This window comes from Macrobrachium nipponense, chromosome 28 (genome assembly GCF_015104395.2).
Source record: "Macrobrachium nipponense isolate FS-2020 chromosome 28, ASM1510439v2, whole genome shotgun sequence".
In the NCBI taxonomy this organism is placed as follows: domain Eukaryota; kingdom Metazoa; phylum Arthropoda; class Malacostraca; order Decapoda; family Palaemonidae; genus Macrobrachium; species Macrobrachium nipponense.
The window spans coordinates 16508609-16528422 of NC_087217.1; the positions used below are offsets into that span (position 1 = coordinate 16508609).

General features: G+C 50.1%; 1 protein-coding gene across 1 annotated transcript in view; it reads right to left on the reverse strand.

The window, feature by feature from the left end:
- Positions 1-19814, reverse strand: part of LOC135201912 (succinate--CoA ligase [GDP-forming] subunit beta, mitochondrial-like) — an 80115-nt gene that overhangs the window by 18142 nt on the left and 42159 nt on the right. The window contains exon 6 of the mRNA XM_064231209.1: positions 10740-10868. Coding sequence (XP_064087279.1) covers positions 10740-10868 — 129 coding nt within the window. The remainder of the gene's footprint in view (positions 1-10739; positions 10869-19814) is intronic.

Below are 19814 nucleotides of genomic sequence, written 5' to 3' on the forward strand. Positions count from 1 at the left end.
TTGGAGGTGGGGAATCAAATCTACCCGGCCCTCCACTGTACCAGTTGTCAGTCAATATAATTGAGTACGCGGTCAGTCTCAGTTCATTTGTCACTCGTCCAAACTATCTCCCATGTGTGGCCTTCTAGGCCTCCCATATGTTGGAGGGAAAAACTCCCTGCACCTCTACCCTAAGGTCAAAACTCATTGAGTGCGGGAGGGATACAAAACCTGTTTTTTCCTCTCAGCTGGCTATGTGCCTCACCTGAGTAAAGGAAAAAATGAAAGACCTCCCATGTGGCTCTTGGCCTCTCATGTATGGAGGGAATCTGAAGACCTCCCATGTGGCTCTCGGCCTCTCATGTATGGAGGGAATCTGAAGACCTCCCATGTGGCTCTTGGCCTCTCATGTATGGAGGGAAACTGAAGACCTCCCATGTGGCCTTAGGCCTCTCATGTACGGAGGAGACAACCATGTCCATCGGTGCGTCTGCGACGGTGTCGTCGATCGTAGTGATGTCCTCTCTTGTAGTGTTGACCTGCCTGTCTGTACTCTGCCTGGTTGGCACTTGGAAGAATACCCCAGATAGACCCAGACATGTTTCTTTCCTATCTGTCCTAATACTTAAAATCCTCTCGTGATATATCATATCATGAATACCTTATACATATTCCTAATATTCGCTCCCTACTCTAATACTAACTCAGACAGCAAGATTGTTGGGTTTAAAAATAGAATTTAAGCCAATGGCCGAGTATTGGGACCTATGAGGTCAGTCAGCGCTGAAGGGAAATTGACAAAGTTTGAAAAGGTGTTAGGAGAGCGTGGAAAATAGGATGAGAGAATATGAAATCAGAAAAGTAGAGAGAGAGAGAGAGAGAGAGAGAGAGAGAGAGAGAGAGAGAGAGAGAAATACAATCGTCTAGGATTAAGAGAATATAAAATCAGGGAAGTGAGAGATGAGAGAGAGAGAGAGAGAGAGAGAGAGAGAGAGAGAGAGAGAGAGAGAGAGAGAGAGAGAGAGAGAGAAAATACAATCGTCTAACATCTCCACCTCCATAAATTGCACCCTCTTCTAAGTTAAAAGGGTATTATCTTAACGATAATATACTCGTATAACTCCGTACAGCTATGAACAACCGAATGAGAACTTGTTGCTAATGCGATCGACTCCTATAACAACATCCGTTATTGTATTCATCCGCGTGCGACGGTAACTACTGTATTCATGTTATAAATGCAGCTGAAGCTAATAAGGCAAAATTACGTGCATCAGCAACCTGGACAGAAGTCCCGAGCTTTTGTATGAATTCAAACGCAGCCGTGGTAAAAGAAACTAATAGCATGAAAGAGCTCATTACTGTTGTTTTCACACAGACAAAGGATTAATAAAGTATATAAAGTGTAAGGTTCGTAATACCTATGAAAACGAGTGAAAAACGAACGGAATCCTAAATTTAACGCCATCTAACCCGAGGGAAAAACTAGCTTCCAATGAGACGTATCAGTACATTTTGGTCTTAAATTACATCGTAAGACGAACAGTATGACTTCGTTCCATAAGTTAAGTATCCAGATATTCATTAATATGCTAACTAGGGACAAAAACATTAGCCGAGACCAAGTGATATGGTTGAATCTGGAGCCAAGGAAAATAAAACAGACTAGCCGGCATCTTGTCTGTCTAAGCCACACCTCCTTACAATAGTGCTGTTTGACGACAAGCTAGTGTAATTGTAATTTAATTGAAAAGTAATAAAATAATATTTAAAGGTAATTAAATTAACTTTAATAGGCCTAATATTAATTTCAGTTGTCATTGTAATTTGATAATACAACTGGTAATAATTTGTAACTGTAATTGACATAAGCGCAATGTAATTACTGACGGCAATAGTCTGTTAAACGTATGAAGACGTCATACATACGAATTCCCATCTGATTATATGCCCCAAGATAGATACCTCATTGACTATGTTAAATGTAAACATAGTTTGAACACACGTCTCCTTCAAGACGTTTGTACAAACTTGGCATAAGTGAGAGTGTTGTTACGTTAGTCATTTTAGGCAATCAGGAGAGAATGATATGGATACGGCGACGCAAACCCGTATTCGTCATCCGCTGATTCCAGCGTGAATGAATGCCGAGTTAGTAGTGTTTATACTACGCTAATATGATGATACATATAATACAATTATAATGCTTTAGTCGGACAGAATCCGATCTTCATTTAGGCTAGGCTAGGCTACTGAATATGCATACGATATATCATCGTGAACACTAGGCTAACCGTAGTTAATTTTATTCGATTTCTCTCCATACTGAATATCGTAAGTCAATTATGCATTGAACGGAGATTAGTTGATATTTTAACAATTATCGTATCGTATAAGTAGAGGAAAGTAACCAACCTTAAAGACGAAGGAGCATATCTGAAAGACCAACCCATGGCCTAAAAGCTTCTGATGCAAGGAACTCGAAGCAGGAAAAAGCCTAAAGATGCTCTAAGGACACTGTGCCTCTATTAAACTACTACTTTTAATAGAAAACTGACCCGAAGAAGCCTGCCACTTCTCTTCCTAAACTAAACACTATGTAGCCTATTATCCCTACTCGTTCTATATCTGACCTGTAAGTTTTTTATCATCCTGAGAACTTACACATCGAGGGAAGGGGAATCTGCTGCCAACACTGCCTGCTCTGCGCCAGGGGGGACGGCGGATCCTGCCCTGTGGGCTTGCGGCTCCCCATAACCCCCAGCACCGGTTAGGGCTGGTTTTGGAACAGGCAGGGGAGAAAAATGGAAAAGAACGATTAGTATTCAGTATCCCTATTGCTCGATCTATCCTCACTTAATTTTTGACATAAACAAAAATCGGTAACAGAGATGTCATACTCTATGTCAGCCTACTCTCAAGTCTCTTAAAGAGCACTGTCTCTAAGTCTTTATCTTGATCTACGTTAGTCTCTTCCTGCCTACACTTCTTAATACGAGACCTTTCCTATTGTTTTTGAGATACCCCTAACATCTGGTCCAAAGACCACTCCTGACATTCCAAACATCTGGTCTTTACATTATATTGAACAGGGCCTACAATTTACGCATAAGGAATGACTATCGTGTCATAGGGTACTCATCCTTTCTTGCATTGTTGGCAAAGACGATACGTTGTTGAACTTCCGCTCATCGTTTTCTGTGATGTCGTGGCGAGAATGCAGTAGTCGTTGTCGTAGCTTGTGTTGTTTCTTCCTTTACAGAATCAATGTCTGATGACAAGGTATTAAGAGCAATCCAACCGTAATCCAAAGGGATGCGTAATTCGTCACCAAAATCAATCAAATCAAAGGTGCAAATGAAGGCTGGGCAAGACCAAAAAGGAGTTCGCTGTGGATACATCTGTACTCCACCGCGAACGATAAGTGATTGACATGAGAGGGCAGGGTGTGACGGCCCGTGAGCAGGGCTACCAGCGGTGGGCTGGTAACTAGGTAACGAGGGTGTTTGCCAGGAGATTGGCAACACTGATCGTTTATTTTAACCAAAGATTTGGTAAATTATTAATAAATGATGGTTCGGGCTGGTAAGTGACCAGGGCTTATTCAGGTGTTCAGGGGGTGTATTGCAATAATATGAATTAGAAAACGGGTATGGTTCCTATTCCCGCCACCCAGCGGCGGGGGGGGTAGATCACCTGACCTACCTGCCGCGTGTGCCGCGAAATTCGAATTTCTGTCGGGGACGACGGAGTAATAGCTATGTATATATCTGACAGGTAAGTTGAATGTATAAAAATACAAATTTGTCAGTACAAATTGTAATTTGTTCTGACACGTAATACAAACCCTCAGTCCTTTAACATATGGAAGACTCACTTATTGGTGGGTGGAATCCGAGTCATAAAAACAGACTGGTGTTCGTCTGACCTTGGTTCCCTCCCTGGTCATAAGAGCAGAGGGAGGGATCCTAGCCTCTGCCCAACTGATCGGGGTGTGCACCGCAGGATCAGTGGTCAGACCTCTGGACCAAATTCATAAGAGGGAAGCAAGCGTCATTCTTATGAATAGCAAGAAAGAACTAGTTCCTACTCAAGAGCCAAATATAAGGTCATGGGTTTGTCCCTTGTTAGGGGAGTGGTGGATAACTGCTCCTATCCCTAATGAAAGGGACAGGATGGAGCTCGGTCGCGCAGCTTACCTGCATCGGCCGCCTGTCCAGCGTAGTGACGACCGCAGCCCTCTGCCCACAAGTAGAGGAGAGAAAGGAGGTGGAAGAGAAGCCAGCCACAAACTCATTCGCTCGCCCATTCACGCAGTATCACAAGGATGCGATGCTGTTCTGTCCGTGCAGGAGCTGGGTAAGCTACACAACTTGTTGAGCAGCCACCACAGATCCCAAGGAAAAAGTGTCCAAGGACTTGTGGGCGATATCCTGAAGATAAAAAGATGTGAAGGTGGTCTGGTTGGCCCAAACCCCTGCCTTCGCACCTGTGCCACGGAGAAGTTCTTGCGGAATGCAAGGGTTGGTTGGACCAATACCTCTGACTTCGTGGGCTCTCGGACAAAGGGTATTGGTGTCGTCACTCCTATCCAAAGTGTACACCTTCCTGATCACCTCACGAAGCCAGAAAGAAAGAGCGTTCTTGGACACTTCCTTCTTGGTAACTCCGGTACTAATGAAGAGGCGTCGACACTCAGGCCTGAGGTGGCGAGTTCTCTTCAGATAGCGCCCTCACAGGACAAAGCAGCATCCCATCCGCATCATCATTGGTGAAGTCCTTCAGGGAGGGGATCGTGAATGACTCGAACCGGTCATCAGGGACCGATGGGTTCTGAGTCTTCGCTACGAAATCCAGGACGAAGTAGGGCGTCACCGATCCCCATCCCCTCATGTGCTTTACATCGAAGGAAAGACCATGAAGTTCCCCTACTCTCTTCGCTGATCCCAGGGTCAGCAGAAAGACGGTCTTGAGGGTCAGATCCCTGTCTGACGACTCCCGGAGTGGCTCGAAGGGTCTTCGAGTCAAACTCCTAAGGACGAGAGTCACATCCCACCCTGGGGGCCTGAGTTCCCTGGGTGGGCAAGACCTCTTGAAGCTCTTCATCAGGAGGGAAATCTCTATGGAGGTGGAGATGTCCACTCCCCACAGCTTAAGGACTAGGGCCAGGGCGGCTCTGTAGCCTCTCACTGTGGAGATGGAGAGGAGCTTCTCTCGGCAAAGGAAGACGAGGAAATCCGCTACCTGCTGAAGAGTGGCTCTGAGAGGAGAGACCCCGTCCACGACACCAACCACAGAAGACGGACCACTTCCCCTGGTACACAGCTGCAGAGGACTGCCTGAGGTACCCAGCCATCTCTGTTGCTGCTCGGTGAGAAAAGCCTCTCGCTCGCAAGAGATGGTGGATAACAGCCAGCCGTGAAGAGACAGGGACCGAACAGATCAGTGGTACCGTTCCACGTGTGGCTAGCACAGGAGGTTGTGCCAGTGGGGGATCTCTCTCGGTGCCTTGGCGAGAAGAGCCAACAGGTACTTGATACCAAACGGCCTGAGGCCATTAGGGTGCCACCAGAATCATCCGAAGATTCGTGGTGACCAGCACCCTGCTGATCACCTTGCGAATCAGACAGAACGGGGGAAAGGCATATACGAAGAGGTTGTCCCACGGATGTTGAAGAGCGTCCTCTGCAGCTGCCCATGGGTCCGGCACAACTGAGTAGAAAACCTCGAGTTTTCTGTTGTGCCGGGTGGCGAACAGATCCACGACTGGATGCCCCCACAGGTCGAAGAGCCTTTCCGCCACGTCTGGGTGAAGGGACCATTCGGTCCCTATCACCTGATACCGACGGCTGAGCTTGTCTGCCACTACATTCCTCTTTCCTGGAATGTACAAGGCTGACAGCTCTATGGAGTGAGCTACGGACCACTCATGCACCTGCAACGTCAACTAGTGCAACGGGAGGGACACTAGGCCCCCGTTTGTTGACATATGTCACTACCGTGGTGTTGTCGCTCATCAACACCACTGAGTGTCCCATCACCCGTTCCTGGAACTCTTGGAGAGTGAGGAACGCTGCCTTAAGCTCCAGGACGTTGATGTGAAGGTGCTTGTCGTGATGGTCTCACACACCTGCAGCCAGCAACTCCTCCAGGTGTGCGCCCCATCCCTCTGTCGACGAGTCTGAGAACAGCAGCATCTCCGGGGGAGGGGGTGGGTGCGGAGAGGCATTCCTCTTACAAGGTTCCCGTCACCCAGCCACCGGGCTAGGTCCTACCTCACCTCCGTGAGAGGCACAGGGAAGTACGGCGGGTCTCTTGCCTGTGACCAACAATTCCTTTAGTTTCCACTGAAGAGACCGCGGGTGAAGACGCCCGTGAGGGACTAACTTCTCGAGAGACGACAGGTGACCAATCACGACCTGCCACTGCTGAGCTGGCTGCTCTTGTATGGACAGGAACCGTCCGGCTGCCTCCATGAACCTGCTGATCGGCGAGTCTGCGGGGAAGACTAGCCCTGCTACCGTGTCGATCAGCATGCCCAGGTACTTCATCCTCTGCTTGGGCTTGAGATCTGACTTCTCAAAGTTCACCACGATCCAGAGATCGCAGCAGAATTCGAGGAGTCGATCCCTGTCCTGTAGCAACTGCGAGCAGGAGCTCGCCAGGACCAGCCAATCATCGAGATATCTCAGAAGACATATCCGTACCGAATGGGCCCAAGCAGACACCAGAGTGTACACTTACATGAACATCTGTGAGGCGGTTGAGAGGCCGAAACAAAGTGCCCTGAATTGGTACACCGTCCCGTCAAGGAGGAAGCGGAGGTACTTCCTGGAGGACTGGTGGATGGGTATCTGGAAATACGCATCCTTCAGGTCCACAGAAAGCATGAAGTCATTCTCCCTGACAGAATCGAGCACGGAGCATGTCGTTTCCATCGCGAACCGAGTCTGGTGAACGAATCAGTTCAGGGAAGAGAGACCTATCACCGGGCGACAGCCCACCGATGACTTTTTCACCAAGAAAAGTCAGCTGTAAAAGCCCGGCAACTGATCCTGTACGATCTCCACAGCTCGTTTGCTCAGCATGGCTTCTACTTCTTGCCGAACAGCTATGTCCCTGGCAGAACTGGGGACGTACGTCTGCAGATGGACTGGGTTGGAGATGAGGGGTGGCCATGACTCGAAGAGTAGTAGATATCCCTTCCGAAGGACGTCCACTATCCAGGTCTCGGCTCCGTAGCGCTGCCAAGTTGCCCAATGGCACGCCAGGCAACCCCCCAACTTCCAGCAGCAGGTGAGGGGGAACACTGTCCCTAGCGTTTCCCTTCTTTGACTTCTTCTTCCCTGTTCCTCTTCGGGAGAAGGAGGGCTGACGGTCACTCCTTACAGTAGAGGTCGAAGGCTGGGTCTTTCCTCTCAGCTTCGACGAGGACGTCGTCTTAGCCGCAAAGGAAGTGCTAGCCAAGCTCCTAGGGTTAGCCGCAGTGGCTCGAGGCTGTCCAGTCGCCTTCGAGACTGCCTGGTGGACTAGGCAGTCACTGTCCTCAGTGCACCACTGTTCCACCGCAGCATCCACCATCTCTCTGGGGAAGAGAGAGGAAGAACCCAACACCAGTCCGTTTCTCAGACCCAAAGCTGCCTCTCGCTCCGCTGCCCTGGTAACTCGAGAGAGGACTGCGTCCCTACGTCTCAGCACCAGGTTGGCCCACAGGTTGGCCGTCTGGTGGGCCAGGTAGGAGATCGCCCTACCACCAGACTGACATAATCTCCCGAAAGCCGGGTCCCCTTCGGGAGTGATGTTTCCCGAGGAGGCCACGACCTTGGGCACTGTGAGGGACCACAGGTCCAGCCAGGAGACTGGTTGGAACGCTGCCATGGCAGTAGATTCCAAGGCCAGTGCCTCTTGCTGCGAGAACCAGAGTTTCTCGGCCAGCAGGTGTTGGAGACACACCCGGAGTTTGCCTAGCTAGCTCCGGGTTAACCTGTTTGGGCTGCAGGGGGTCCTCCGACAGCACGTAGAACGGCCTCTGCCGTGGTAGAGGAGGGGGAAGTAGCTTGGACGACCTGCCAGACCGAAGTGATCCCTCCTGTCCAGAGACGAGAGAGTCCACCTGGCCCAGCACACTGTTGGCCAAGGTTGATTGGGGCAGACCCACCATCATCCTGGGTTCCTTCTTCGGACCCCAGAACGACTCCAGCCTTGATGTAGGCTCAGAGGGCGGAAGCACCGATCCTCCCCCGAGGTCATTGTGCTGACGAATCAGCGCAATGACCTCTGCAAACGACCTCTGGATCTCAGGAGTGACTGCGTCCTGGGGAGATGGACTGTCAAGTCCATCCAGGGAGAACGCCTCCCGAGGTCCTCCTCCTTCCACAGAAGGAACCATGACAAACCCCTCTTGGTCTCCTCCAACCACTTGGGCGTACGATCTGCTCGGCCCCAAGACCATGCCAAGCTCGTAGGCCCTCGTGGAGGGACCCCAAGAAGCGCACTCCTCGCGGTCGCTCCTAATCGCCTTGCTCCTCCCGGTGTAGCCCAAGGAGGTTGAGGGGATAGGAGAGGTAGACCTGATGCTCCCCCGCTGCCCACTAGCGGAGCCGGTGTGATGGGGGGGGTGTGTGTGTGTGTGTGTGTGTGTGTGTGTGCAGGCGATCGCCAACCCGCAGTGATGATCAAGCTGCAGGCCTAGTCACACGGTCTCCCTGAAGAGAACCTCTGGACCGAGAACGGTAGCGACGGTCCCGAGCATCAGGAGAGCTGCTACCTGTCCGCCTATCCATCCGGTCCTGGTGGGAGTGACGGTCAGGGGACCGGCAGAGTCCACTGTCGCGGTGGGAGCATGGCCAGTCCTCACGGCACATCACGGTAGCCGGACCAGCCGGCTGGTCCTGGCGACCGGGGGGACCTCTTCCTCGCCTCGGCCTGCGTACGGTCCGGTGGGACCATCGCGTCAACCCTAGGGACCAGCAGATCGCCGCAAGAGCGATCGCCAGTCAAGCGGGAGTCAACTGAGCAACTGCCACCAGTCTTCCGCTCCGTGCCTGGGTCCTGGTGGTGAGCAGGCTCTGTCTGCCTGGACCCTGGCTGCACAGTCACCCATGGGCGACCGTACACTCGGTACCACTCGTGAACGAGCAGCCGAGACGGTTCTTGGCACCGAGGCAGAGCCTCTGGCACCGGGAGAAGAGGTACCAGTGTTAGCCGGTAGCCCTCCGGTCCCCATCTTCTTCTTCCTTGCGGAAGGAGAGACGGGCCCCGTTCCTGAAGGAACAGGAGGACCAGCAGAAGCCCCAGCTGTCCCAACAGAGTGGGACAGACCCTTAAAGTTCTTTGAGCGAGACTTCTTGGGGGGGAGGAGGCTACCTTCTTCTTCCTCAGCTGTGGGACCTTGGAAGTCGAAGGGGAAGAGGCGGCTGCAGAAGACGACGACACCTTCCTCTTCTTCTTCGTCAGCTTCCTCAGGACCACCGTCAGGACCTCAATCCAGGACGGAGCCTGGGCAGTTGCCGAAGCAACAGGGCCCAGCTGCACCTGTCCAGAGGGACCTGTGGTGGGAGCAGCAACACCACGGGCTGGAGCGACGATGGCAGGAACTGGTACAGGGGCGGCAGCAACAGGAACTGGTGGCAGCACAGGAACTGGCAGCAGCACAGGGGCTAGCGGCATCACAGGAACTGGCAGCAGATCGAGCGGGAAACTCTTGGGACACCGAAAGTCAAGGGCTGGGGCAAGGGCAGTGAAACCAGGCGGCGGGGTCATCTCCCTCCTCGGAAAACATGGCAGCAGGGCCTGGACTACAGCTGTCAGGGTAACCATGGCCATGTGCTGGGTGTAGACCAGGTGAGGAGCAGCAGCATACCCCGGCGTAGACACCGTTGTCGTCAACGTCTCTGGTCCATGGGTCACCGGCCTGGGTCCACACACAGCCAGGTGGTACAGCAGCCCCTGAATACTCGGTGTGCCCGGGAGTCCAAGCAAGTACCAGACCTGCTCGAGATCGCCACCCGCAGCAGGCATACCTGAGAAAAGAAAAGCCGGGTTAGTGGGGGGGTTCCCACTTGCCCAGGGGAGGAAAGTTCCCACCCCGAGTGAACGGCAGTCCCCAAGCACAGCTGAACATCAGGTGCCGCGCCCCCTCCTCTACACTCGACTGATCAAGTGAAGAGGCGGACCGCGACACGCCCCCCGAAGGGAAAGGAGCCATCAGTGCAAGAACATTCGCGCCCTTGTCACCGAGGACATAGAGCATGAGGGTCTACTTCGTAAAGAGACCTAAAGGCCCTACACCTACGGCCCTCCACACCAGGGCACAATCTGCGGCTGACTGGGGGGCGGGGGGTCTCTCCGGCTCGTGGCCTTCCATTCTACCATGAAAAATGGAGTAAACAAAGAAAAACCAAGTACTTACAAGCTTTCACATGCACAAGTACTACAGTGTTAGAGAAAAAGTGGTGATGGACTTCGTAGAGAAGTAAACCAAGCATATGACACAGCAGGCAGAGCGGTGAAGAGCACGTCTTGTTCCGATGGCGGCCGAAAGCAAAGTGAAGCTTCACCTCCCAGTCGGGTGCCGGACAAGCAGTTAACTACTGAACCATCTTGTTCGAAAGCTTACGACCGGTTCCAGCTGGCGCTGATTACATTCCATATGTTAAAGGACCAAGGGTTTGTATTATGCGCCGGAAAAAAAATCTTTTGGACCTACAGTATTAATGATGAATATTAGTGTTTTTAAAAAACCTCAAGCATTTACTTACCCTCAAGTCTTACAATAGTTGGCACAGTAATATTTGTCGAGCCGAACACCTTTACAAGACCTGAGGCTATAGTGGCACAATTGACTATTCCTCCAAAAATGTTTACGAAGACAGCTTTCACTGTTGTATCTGTAACATAAATATAAGTTTATTCATTGTAAATTTTAAATAGAACAGATGATGATAAAATAACTGACATATGAACCCATATTCAAATTTGGATAGTAAATTATTTTCCTTAAACAAAAAGTCCAGACTGGTCATTAAAGAGGAATTAATATATCTAATACTGCTCTGGTTTTAGATTTTGAGCATTAAATGACAAATTTTTAACAAATTTGTATTTTTCATAACTAACAACCCTCAGGTCTTAACATTAGGATAAATAACTTAGCACCAGCTGGAAACCGGTAAAGTTTAAAAAATTGTGTAAACAAGGGACTAATGGCATCTGTACTTGGTCATGAGTCATTTGGAGCCACCCACATACCCCTCTTTAACTCATGATCCTGTTAGTTATTCTTCCAACCCAGGTTAGTTGTTAGAGGGGTGGTTAGAGGTGGGCCTTTGTATGTAAGACCTCAGGTTTGTTAGTTATGAAAAATACAAACAGATTAAAAATTTGTCATTTGTTCATATACAAAACAAAGTCTTAACATAAGGATAGACTTACTTTTTTTGGGAGGTAAGTACTATCAACCAACTGGAAGTTTGCCATCTTTGATCAGTTTTCTGAATAATAGTATTCTACAAAACAACTGACCAGTATTTCAGAATCTAAGATATATATGAATATCATAGAGTCAGACTTCTGAGTTCCTACACAATGTCATAGTTCATTGCCTCTGAGGAAGATAAGAATATCTGTTCTACTAACAAACCAATGTATCCACTATGTAGAATTGTTATTCCCCCCAAACAAAGCACTCATAGTCCTAAATTAAGACTATTTGCTAAGAATTTATGTAACCATGATTTAAATCAAATGTATTTTGAAATATGTACATGTAACAGATGATTTTCTTAACCATGTCATAATGGAAATTTAGTGAACTTGTCATATAATGTGATGCCTTTAACTTATAATGTTACCTTTATGAAAACCATCCATAAATTTCATAGAAATCCTCTTAGTTAGATATTATTTGTGGGTCAACCATACCAATAAAAAGATATAATTTTTTTTATATCTAATCCAATTTTGAATAAACGTATGTACTGCAAAATTTAGTCCTAAATCTTCATCTGCATACATGATTCTCTTGATTGCTTTACCTATCATTCTGTTTATTGAATGTAATAGTACTCTATTCTCATGGTCTCTTCTTTGATGACTATATGTACTTAATATTAGACTTTGGACTTATGGGCATTAAGGACAGCATCATACGGTTTCTTCTAAAAGTTGAACGAAATTTATTAAATCCTAAGATCATTGTGGTTTACTTAGGAGTAGATTTTCATTGTAATCAAATTAATAATACTTCTGTCAATTCAAACAATATTATAATTTGATTACTGATGGCCTAGGTAAAGTATTCTTCATTATAGTGATTTTGATAATCATCAATATACATGACTAAGAGGTCTAGTCATATGTGGAGCCTAATTACGAAGTTGTCTGGTGAAACTACATGACTTGAAAAATGAAAGCAAAAAACACTGAACTACTGCAACTTATGACTATCCTCAACTAAAGTGAATAGAATTAACTCCTCTAATTATGGTACTGCCAATGCCTTCAACAACATGGTAATCTAATCTACTGCATATATACTTTAAGCATATAAAATGGAATTCTTTTTATTACATACAGTCATGGGATACTCAAACATGTAAACAAATAGGAGGAACACTATGCAGCATACCAGCAAACATCTATTTCAATATAGATGCAGCATTAAAATTTTCACGTATCAAAAGCACAATTTCCTTTTACTTTCAAGCAACATGCTCACTTATCCTTATGCCTCAAAGCATTCAAAGCATTCACTTTAAGTGTGGTACTTGAACGTTACCATACCCTGAGTAAAGTCTAATTTCATTTCAAGAGAAAGAATATAGTTAAAATTTCATTGATAATGAACAAAGCACTTGGCCATCTTGAAGGTATTCCAATGACATCATTTTTCAACATAGTCACCCTGCTTTTCAGTGCACTTAGTCCATCGTTGCACTAGCTTTTCGATACCCTCAGAAAAAAACGTTTTCTGTTGAGCATTGAGCCACATATGCACCGCTTCCTTCACCTGCTGATCGGTGGCGAAACGACGGCCTCTTAAAGCATCTTTAAGTGGACCAAACAGATGGTAATCAGACGGGGCAAGATCAGGACTGTATGCAGGATGTTCCAACACCTCAAAACGAAGTTCTTGAAGAGTATTAATGGTGTGGGCGGCAGTATGTGGACGGGCGTTAGTCATGCAACAAAAGAACGCCTTTCGACAATAGACTTGTCGGAAGGCGTTCTTTTGTTGCATGACTAACAACCGTCCACATACCGCCGCCCACACCATTAACACTCTTCAAGAACTTCATTTCGAGGTGTTGGAACATCCTGCATACAGTCCTGATCTCGCCCCGTCTGATTACCATCTGTTTGGTCCACTTAAAGATGCTTTAAGAGGCTGTCGTTTCGCCACCGATCAGCAGGTGAAGGAAGCGGTGCATATGTGGCTTAATGCTCAACAGAAAACGTTTTTTTCTGAGGGTATCGAAAAGCTAGTGCAACGATGGACTAAGTGCACTGAAAAGCAGGGTGACTATGTTGAAAAATGATGACATTGTAAACTTTGTATTGCTGTTGAATTAAATAAAAAAATTGGAGTGCGGATACTTATTGACTTACTCTCGTACATGAAATGTCATGGTCATACTTTACCTCTCAACATGATTCTGTTTCTGCAGCTTTATGACAAGTGTTTAAATCTGTGCCTCAAGGCCATCTAAACCTGTTTGGTATTGATTACATATACAGTCTTTCACCCTACCTCTAATCATAATATTATGCAATGCTTCAAGTCATTCACAAACACAGATGCAATAACATTCATCGAAGCAGTTACAGAAGGATTAAAATCAGAAAATGTTTATCATGGTGGAAGGTTCTCTGAAGTTGTGAATCATTTTAGAGGCTTTCTGGGTGATTAATGGAGACACTGAGAACATCTATAGGTGGCAAGAGAGGTCAGTTAATGAAGTTTCTTCAATATGTTTGATGAAACTAAGGAAAAAACACTGAAGGCCTTAAATAAGTTCCAACATAATGAAATGGAAGAAACTGTCATATCAAGATGAAGAAGTGAAGGAACTAGTCATCAACTAAATAGCCTATGTCATAAGGCTTGAAACCAAACACTAATGACTAAGAGATCCAACTGTACTGCACTATAGGAAAAATTATTACTGAATGGCCAAGGCCTATACTAAGAAGAAAACATATGGACATTAGCAAAGATAATGGCAGAGATTTTAAAGAGTGACAACAAAATGCTAAAGATTCATGGTTGGAATGAGTTAGTTATGTTGATAAGAGATAAAGTGTCCAGAGGCAAGAAAACAGATCATATTAGAAGACTGATACGGAGATAGGAGCTGTTTATTATAACACTACTATGTCCAGAAGCAAGAAAATATGACAATTTGTCCAAAATTGCATTTTTCCTAACTATACAAACCTGAGCGGTCCTTTTATCAATAGGAAGGTACTAGCGGCAGCTGGATAGGTCGTAAGCTTTCGAACAAGGGGTTCGGTAGTTAACTGCTTGTCCGACAGGCGCGCTGCGCGCGACTGGGAGGTAAACAAATCACTTTTGCTTTGGCCCAGCAAAAACTGCGAGTGAGGGGTGGCATGAGGTGGGGCTATGTGTAAAAGGACCTCAGGTTTGTATAGTTAGGAAAAATGCAATTTTGGACAAATTGTCATTTGTTCCGACACGGCATACAAACCTTCGGTCCTTTTACAATAGGAAGACTCACTTCTTGGTGGGAGGAATCTGAGTCTTTTGTGAACAGACTGGTGTTCGCCCAACCTTGGAAGCCTCCCTGGTCGTAAGAGCGAGGGAGGGATCCCAAGCCTCTGTCCGATTGATCGGGGTGTGCAACCGCAGGATCAATGGTCAGACCTCTGGACCGAGTACTAAGAGAGAGGCATGCGTATCTCTTCGTACCAGCAATGCAAGAACTTGTTCCTGTACAGGAGCAATATAAAGTCATGGGTTTGACTCTTGTAGGCATCCACTTCCCCCCCTTGTAGAGGAATTAAGTGGTGGATATTCTGCTCCTATCCCTAGTGAAAGGGGATAGGATGGGGCTCTGTCATATAGCTCACCTGCATCTCGTCCTCATCCAGCGGTAGTGACGACCATGGCCCTCTGCCCACAGGTAGAGGGGAAGGAAAAGACGGGAAGAGAGAGCCAGTCACTCACTCACTCACACATCCATCCACACAGTCACACCAGGGACTCGATGCTGTTCAGCCTGCGAGGGTCTGGGTTAGCTACACAACTTGTTGAGCAGCCACCACGGGTCCCAAGGAAAAGGTATCCAAGGACCTGTGGGGGCAATATCCCGAAGGTAGAAGGACGTAAAGGTAGTCTGGTTAGACCAGACCCCTGCCTTCAGGACCTGCGCCCACGGAGAAGTTCTTGCGAAACGCCAACGAGGGGCCAATACTTCTGACTTCGTGAGCTCTCGGACGGGACGTACGGATGTCGTCACTACCATCAGCCCTCATACGCCCTCCTGATGACCTCACGCAGCCAGAATGAAAGAGTGTTCTTGGATACTTCTTTCTGGTGACCCCGGTGCTAACGAAGAGGCGTCGACACTCAGGCCTGAGGTGTCGAGTTCTCTTCAGATAGCGCCGTAGCGCCCTCACAGGACAAAGCAGCATCTCATCCGCATCATTATCGGTGAAGTCCAATAGGGAGGGAATCGTGAATGACTCGAACCTGTCATCAGGGACTGAAGGTTTCTGAGTCTTCGCAACGAAGTTGGACGAAATCGAGCGTCACGGATCCCCATCCCACTGGAGTGTCGTACATCATAGGAAAGACCATGAAGTTCCCCTACTCTCTTCGCCGATGCCAGGGCCAGCAAGAAGAGGGTCTTGAGGGTCAGATCCCTGTCTGACGACTCTCGGAGTGGTCGAACGGTGTTTTCGAGTCAGACTCCCTAAGGCGAGAGTCACGTCCCACGCAGGGGCCTGAGTTCCCTGGGTGGGCAAGACCTTTCGAAGCTCCTCATAAGCAAGGAGATCTCGAACGAGTTCGAGATGTTCCAACCCCTCAGTTTCAGGACGAGCGCCAAGGCGGCTCTGTATCCTTTAACTGTGGGGACTGAGAGGAGCTTCTCTCGCGAAGAAAACGAGGAAATCCGCTACCTGCTGAAGAGTTGGGCTCGAGAGGAGGGATAGACCCCGTCTACGACAACCAACCACAGAAGACGGCCCACTTCCCCTGGTACACAGCTGCAGAGGACTGACGGACGTTTTTTCCAGCCATCTCTGTTGCTGCGCTACGAGAAAAGCCTCTCGTTCGCAAGAGATGGTGGATAACAGCCAGCCGTGAAGACGTAGGGACTGGACTGCTCGGTGGTACCGCTCGACGTGTGGCTGGGCGAGAAGGTTGTGCCAAGGGGGAATCTCTCTCGGTTCTCCTGCGAGAAGAGCCAGCAGGTCCGGATACCAAATGGCCTGTGGCCATTTGGGAGCCACCAGGATCATCCTGAGATTCGGGGTGACCAGCGCTCGACTGATCACCTTGCGAATCAGGCTGAACGGGGAAAGGCATAGGCGAAGAGGTTGTCCCACGGGTGTTGAAGAGCGTCTTCTGAGCTGCCCATGGGTCCGGCACGGCCGAGAAGAACACCTGGAGCTTCCTGTTGTGCCGGGTGGCGAACAGATCCACGACTGGTCGCCCCCACAGGTCGAAGAGCCTTTCCGCCACGTCCTGGTGTAGAGACCATTCGGTCCCTATCACCTGATCCCGACGGCTGAGCGTGTCTGCTATACAATTCCTCTTCCCCCCTGGAATGTAGCGTGCCGACAGCTCTATTGAGTGTGCCTGAGCCCACTCGTGCACCTGCCGAGTCAACTGGTACAACGGGAGAGACACTACACACTAGGCCCCCCTGTTTGTTGACGTAAGCCACCACCGTGGTGTTGTCGCACATCAACACCACTGAGTGTCCCATCAAGCGGTCCTGAAAACTCTTGGAGAGCGAGGAACGCTGCCTTGAGTTCCAGAACATTGATGTGAAGGTGCTTGTCGTTCTCGTCCCACACTCCTGAAGTCAGCAACTCCTCCAGGTGTGCGCCCCATCCCTCGTCGATGCGTCTGAGAACAGCTGCATGTCCGGGGGGGGAGTGCGCAGTGGCACTCCTCTTAAGAGGTTCCTGTCAGTCGAGCCACCAGGCTAGGTCCTGCCTCACCTCCTGTGTCAGTGACACTGGAAAGCTTGGGGGATCCGTCGCCTGTGACCAACTCTCCTTTAGTCTCCACTGAAGAGACCGCAGGTGAAGACGCCCGTGAGGGACTAACTTCTCGAGTGACGACAGGTGTCGATCACGACTTGCCATCGCTGAGCTACCTGTTCCTGCCGAGACAGGAACTGGTTGGCTGCCTCCCTGAATCTGCTGATCCGCGAGTCTGCGGGGAAGACTCGCCCTGCTACCGTGTCGATCAGCATACCCAGGTACTTCATCCTCTGCTTGGGCTCGAGATCGGACTTCTCGAAGTTCACAACGATCCCCAGATCGCGACAGAACTCGAGCAGTCGATCCCTGTCCTGTAGCAACTGCGAGCGGGAGCTCGCCAGGGACTAACCAATCGTCGAGATACCTCATCAGACGTATCCCGTGCGAATGGGCCCAAGCAGGACAACAGAGTGAACACTCGCGTGAACACCTGTGGGGCGGTTGAGAGACCGAAGCACAGTGCCCTGAACTGGTACACCGTCCCGGTCGAGGATGAAGCGGAGGTACTTTCTGGAGGACTGATGAATGGGTATTTGGAAATACGCATCCTTCAAGTCCACTGAAAGCATGAAATCGTTCTCCCTGATGGAGTCGAGCACTGAGCGTGCCGTCTCCATCGTGAACCGGGTCTGGCGAAACAAACCGGTTCAGGGGAGAGAGATCTATCACCGGGCGCCAGCCTCCCGTAGACTTCTCCACCAGGAAGAGTCGACTATAAAAAGCCCGGTGACTGATCCGTAACGATCTCTACAGCTCTCTTTGCTCAGCATGGTCTTGATCTCCTGTCTGAGTTGCTACGTCCTTCGATGACCCTGGAACGTACGACTGCTGTTGGACCGGGTTGGAGGTGAGGGGTGGCCGAGATTCGAAGGGTAATAGATATCCCTCCCGAAGGACATCTACAATCCAGGTCTCGGCGCCGTAGCGCTGCCAAGTTGCCCAATGGCTGGCCAGGCACCCCCCCACTTCCGGCAGCAGGTGATGGGGGAACGCCGTCCCTAGCGTTTCCCCCCTTTCTTCGACTTCTTCCCCGAGAGCCTCCACGGGATAGGAGGGCTGGGAGGAGGGCTGGTTACGGCTCCCCTTGTTAGAAGTCGAAGAAGACAGAGTCATTCCTTCCTCGGGGCTTCGACGCAGCAACCGTCTTAGCAGCCGAGGAAAGCGCTAGCCGAGTTCTTAGACTTGGCCGCAGTCCGAGGCTGCCCAGAAGCCTTCGAGACTGCCTGGTGAACCAGACGGTCACTGTCATCAGTGCGTCGTCTGTCCACCGCAGCGTCCACCATCTCTCCTGGGAAGAGAGACGTGGAACTCCGTAAAGGTCCGTTTCTAAGCCCCAACGCCGCCCTCACGCTAGGCCGGCACCTGGAAACCCGAGTAAGGACAGCGTCCCTTCGTCGGAGAACCAGGTTGGCCCACAGGTTCACCGTCTGGTGGGCAAGGAAGGAGATGGCTCTTCCCCCAGACTGGCAAAGTCTCCTGAAGGCCGAGTCATCTTCGGGAGAAATTCCCCCGGAGTTGGCTGCGACCTTAGATACTGTGAGGGACCACAGATCTAGCCAGGAGACGGCCTGGAAAGCTGCCATGGCGGTAGATTCCAGGCCGAGTGCCTCTTGCTGCGAGAACCACAAGTTCTCGGACAGGAGCTGTTGCAAGAGACACACCCGGAGTCAACCTAGCTAACTCCGGGTTCACCTGTTTTGGCGGCATCGGGTCTTCAGATGGCACGTAAAACCGCCGCTGTCGTAGCAGAGGAGGTGGAAGCAGCTTGCTCGACCTGCCAGACTTGAGCGAACCGTCTCGTCCGGAGACAAGCGATTCAACCTGGTCCAGCACTGAGTCCGCAAGCTCGGAACGCGGCAGACCCACCGTCGGTCTGGGTTCCCTCTTCGGGCCCCAGAACGACTCGAGCCGGGACGTGGGCTCGGATGGTGGGAGCGGCGATCCTTCCCCGAGGTCGTTGTGCTGACGAATCAGCGCAATAACCTCGGCAAAGTTCCTCTGGATCTCGGGCGTTTGATAGCATCCTGTGGAGTCGGACCGTCCAGTCCCTCAAAACAGGAGTACCTCCGAGACCCTCCTCCCTCAAGGAGAGGAGCAGCGACAGCCCCCTCTCGGTCTCCTCCAACCACCTGTGCGTACGACCCTGGCTGGTCCGAGAACCGAGGCCTGGTACGTACGACGACGTGGCGGGATCCTGAGGGGCGCACCCCTCACGATCACTCCTCAATACCTCGCCCCTCCCGGTGTAACCCGAGGAGGTTGAAGGTATGGGAGAGGCAGACCTGACGCTCTCTCCTCGCTCACTGGCAGAACCAGCGGGCTTGGAGGACTGCAGGCGATCGCCAACCCGCGGTGGTGATCGAGCTGCAGACCTAGTCGAGCCGTCTCGCTGTGGAGAACGGCTGGACCGAGAACAGCGGCCCCGGTCTCGTGTGTCAGAGGAGCTGGTGCTGGTCGCCGTTACCCGATCGCTCTCTGTGAGAGCGACGGTCAGGCGACCCGGCGAGCTCCACTGTCACGGTGAGATCGGTGCGTATCCTCACGGTGCGTCAGTTCGCTGGTACCAGCCGTGGCTGGTGCCGGCGAACGGGGGGACC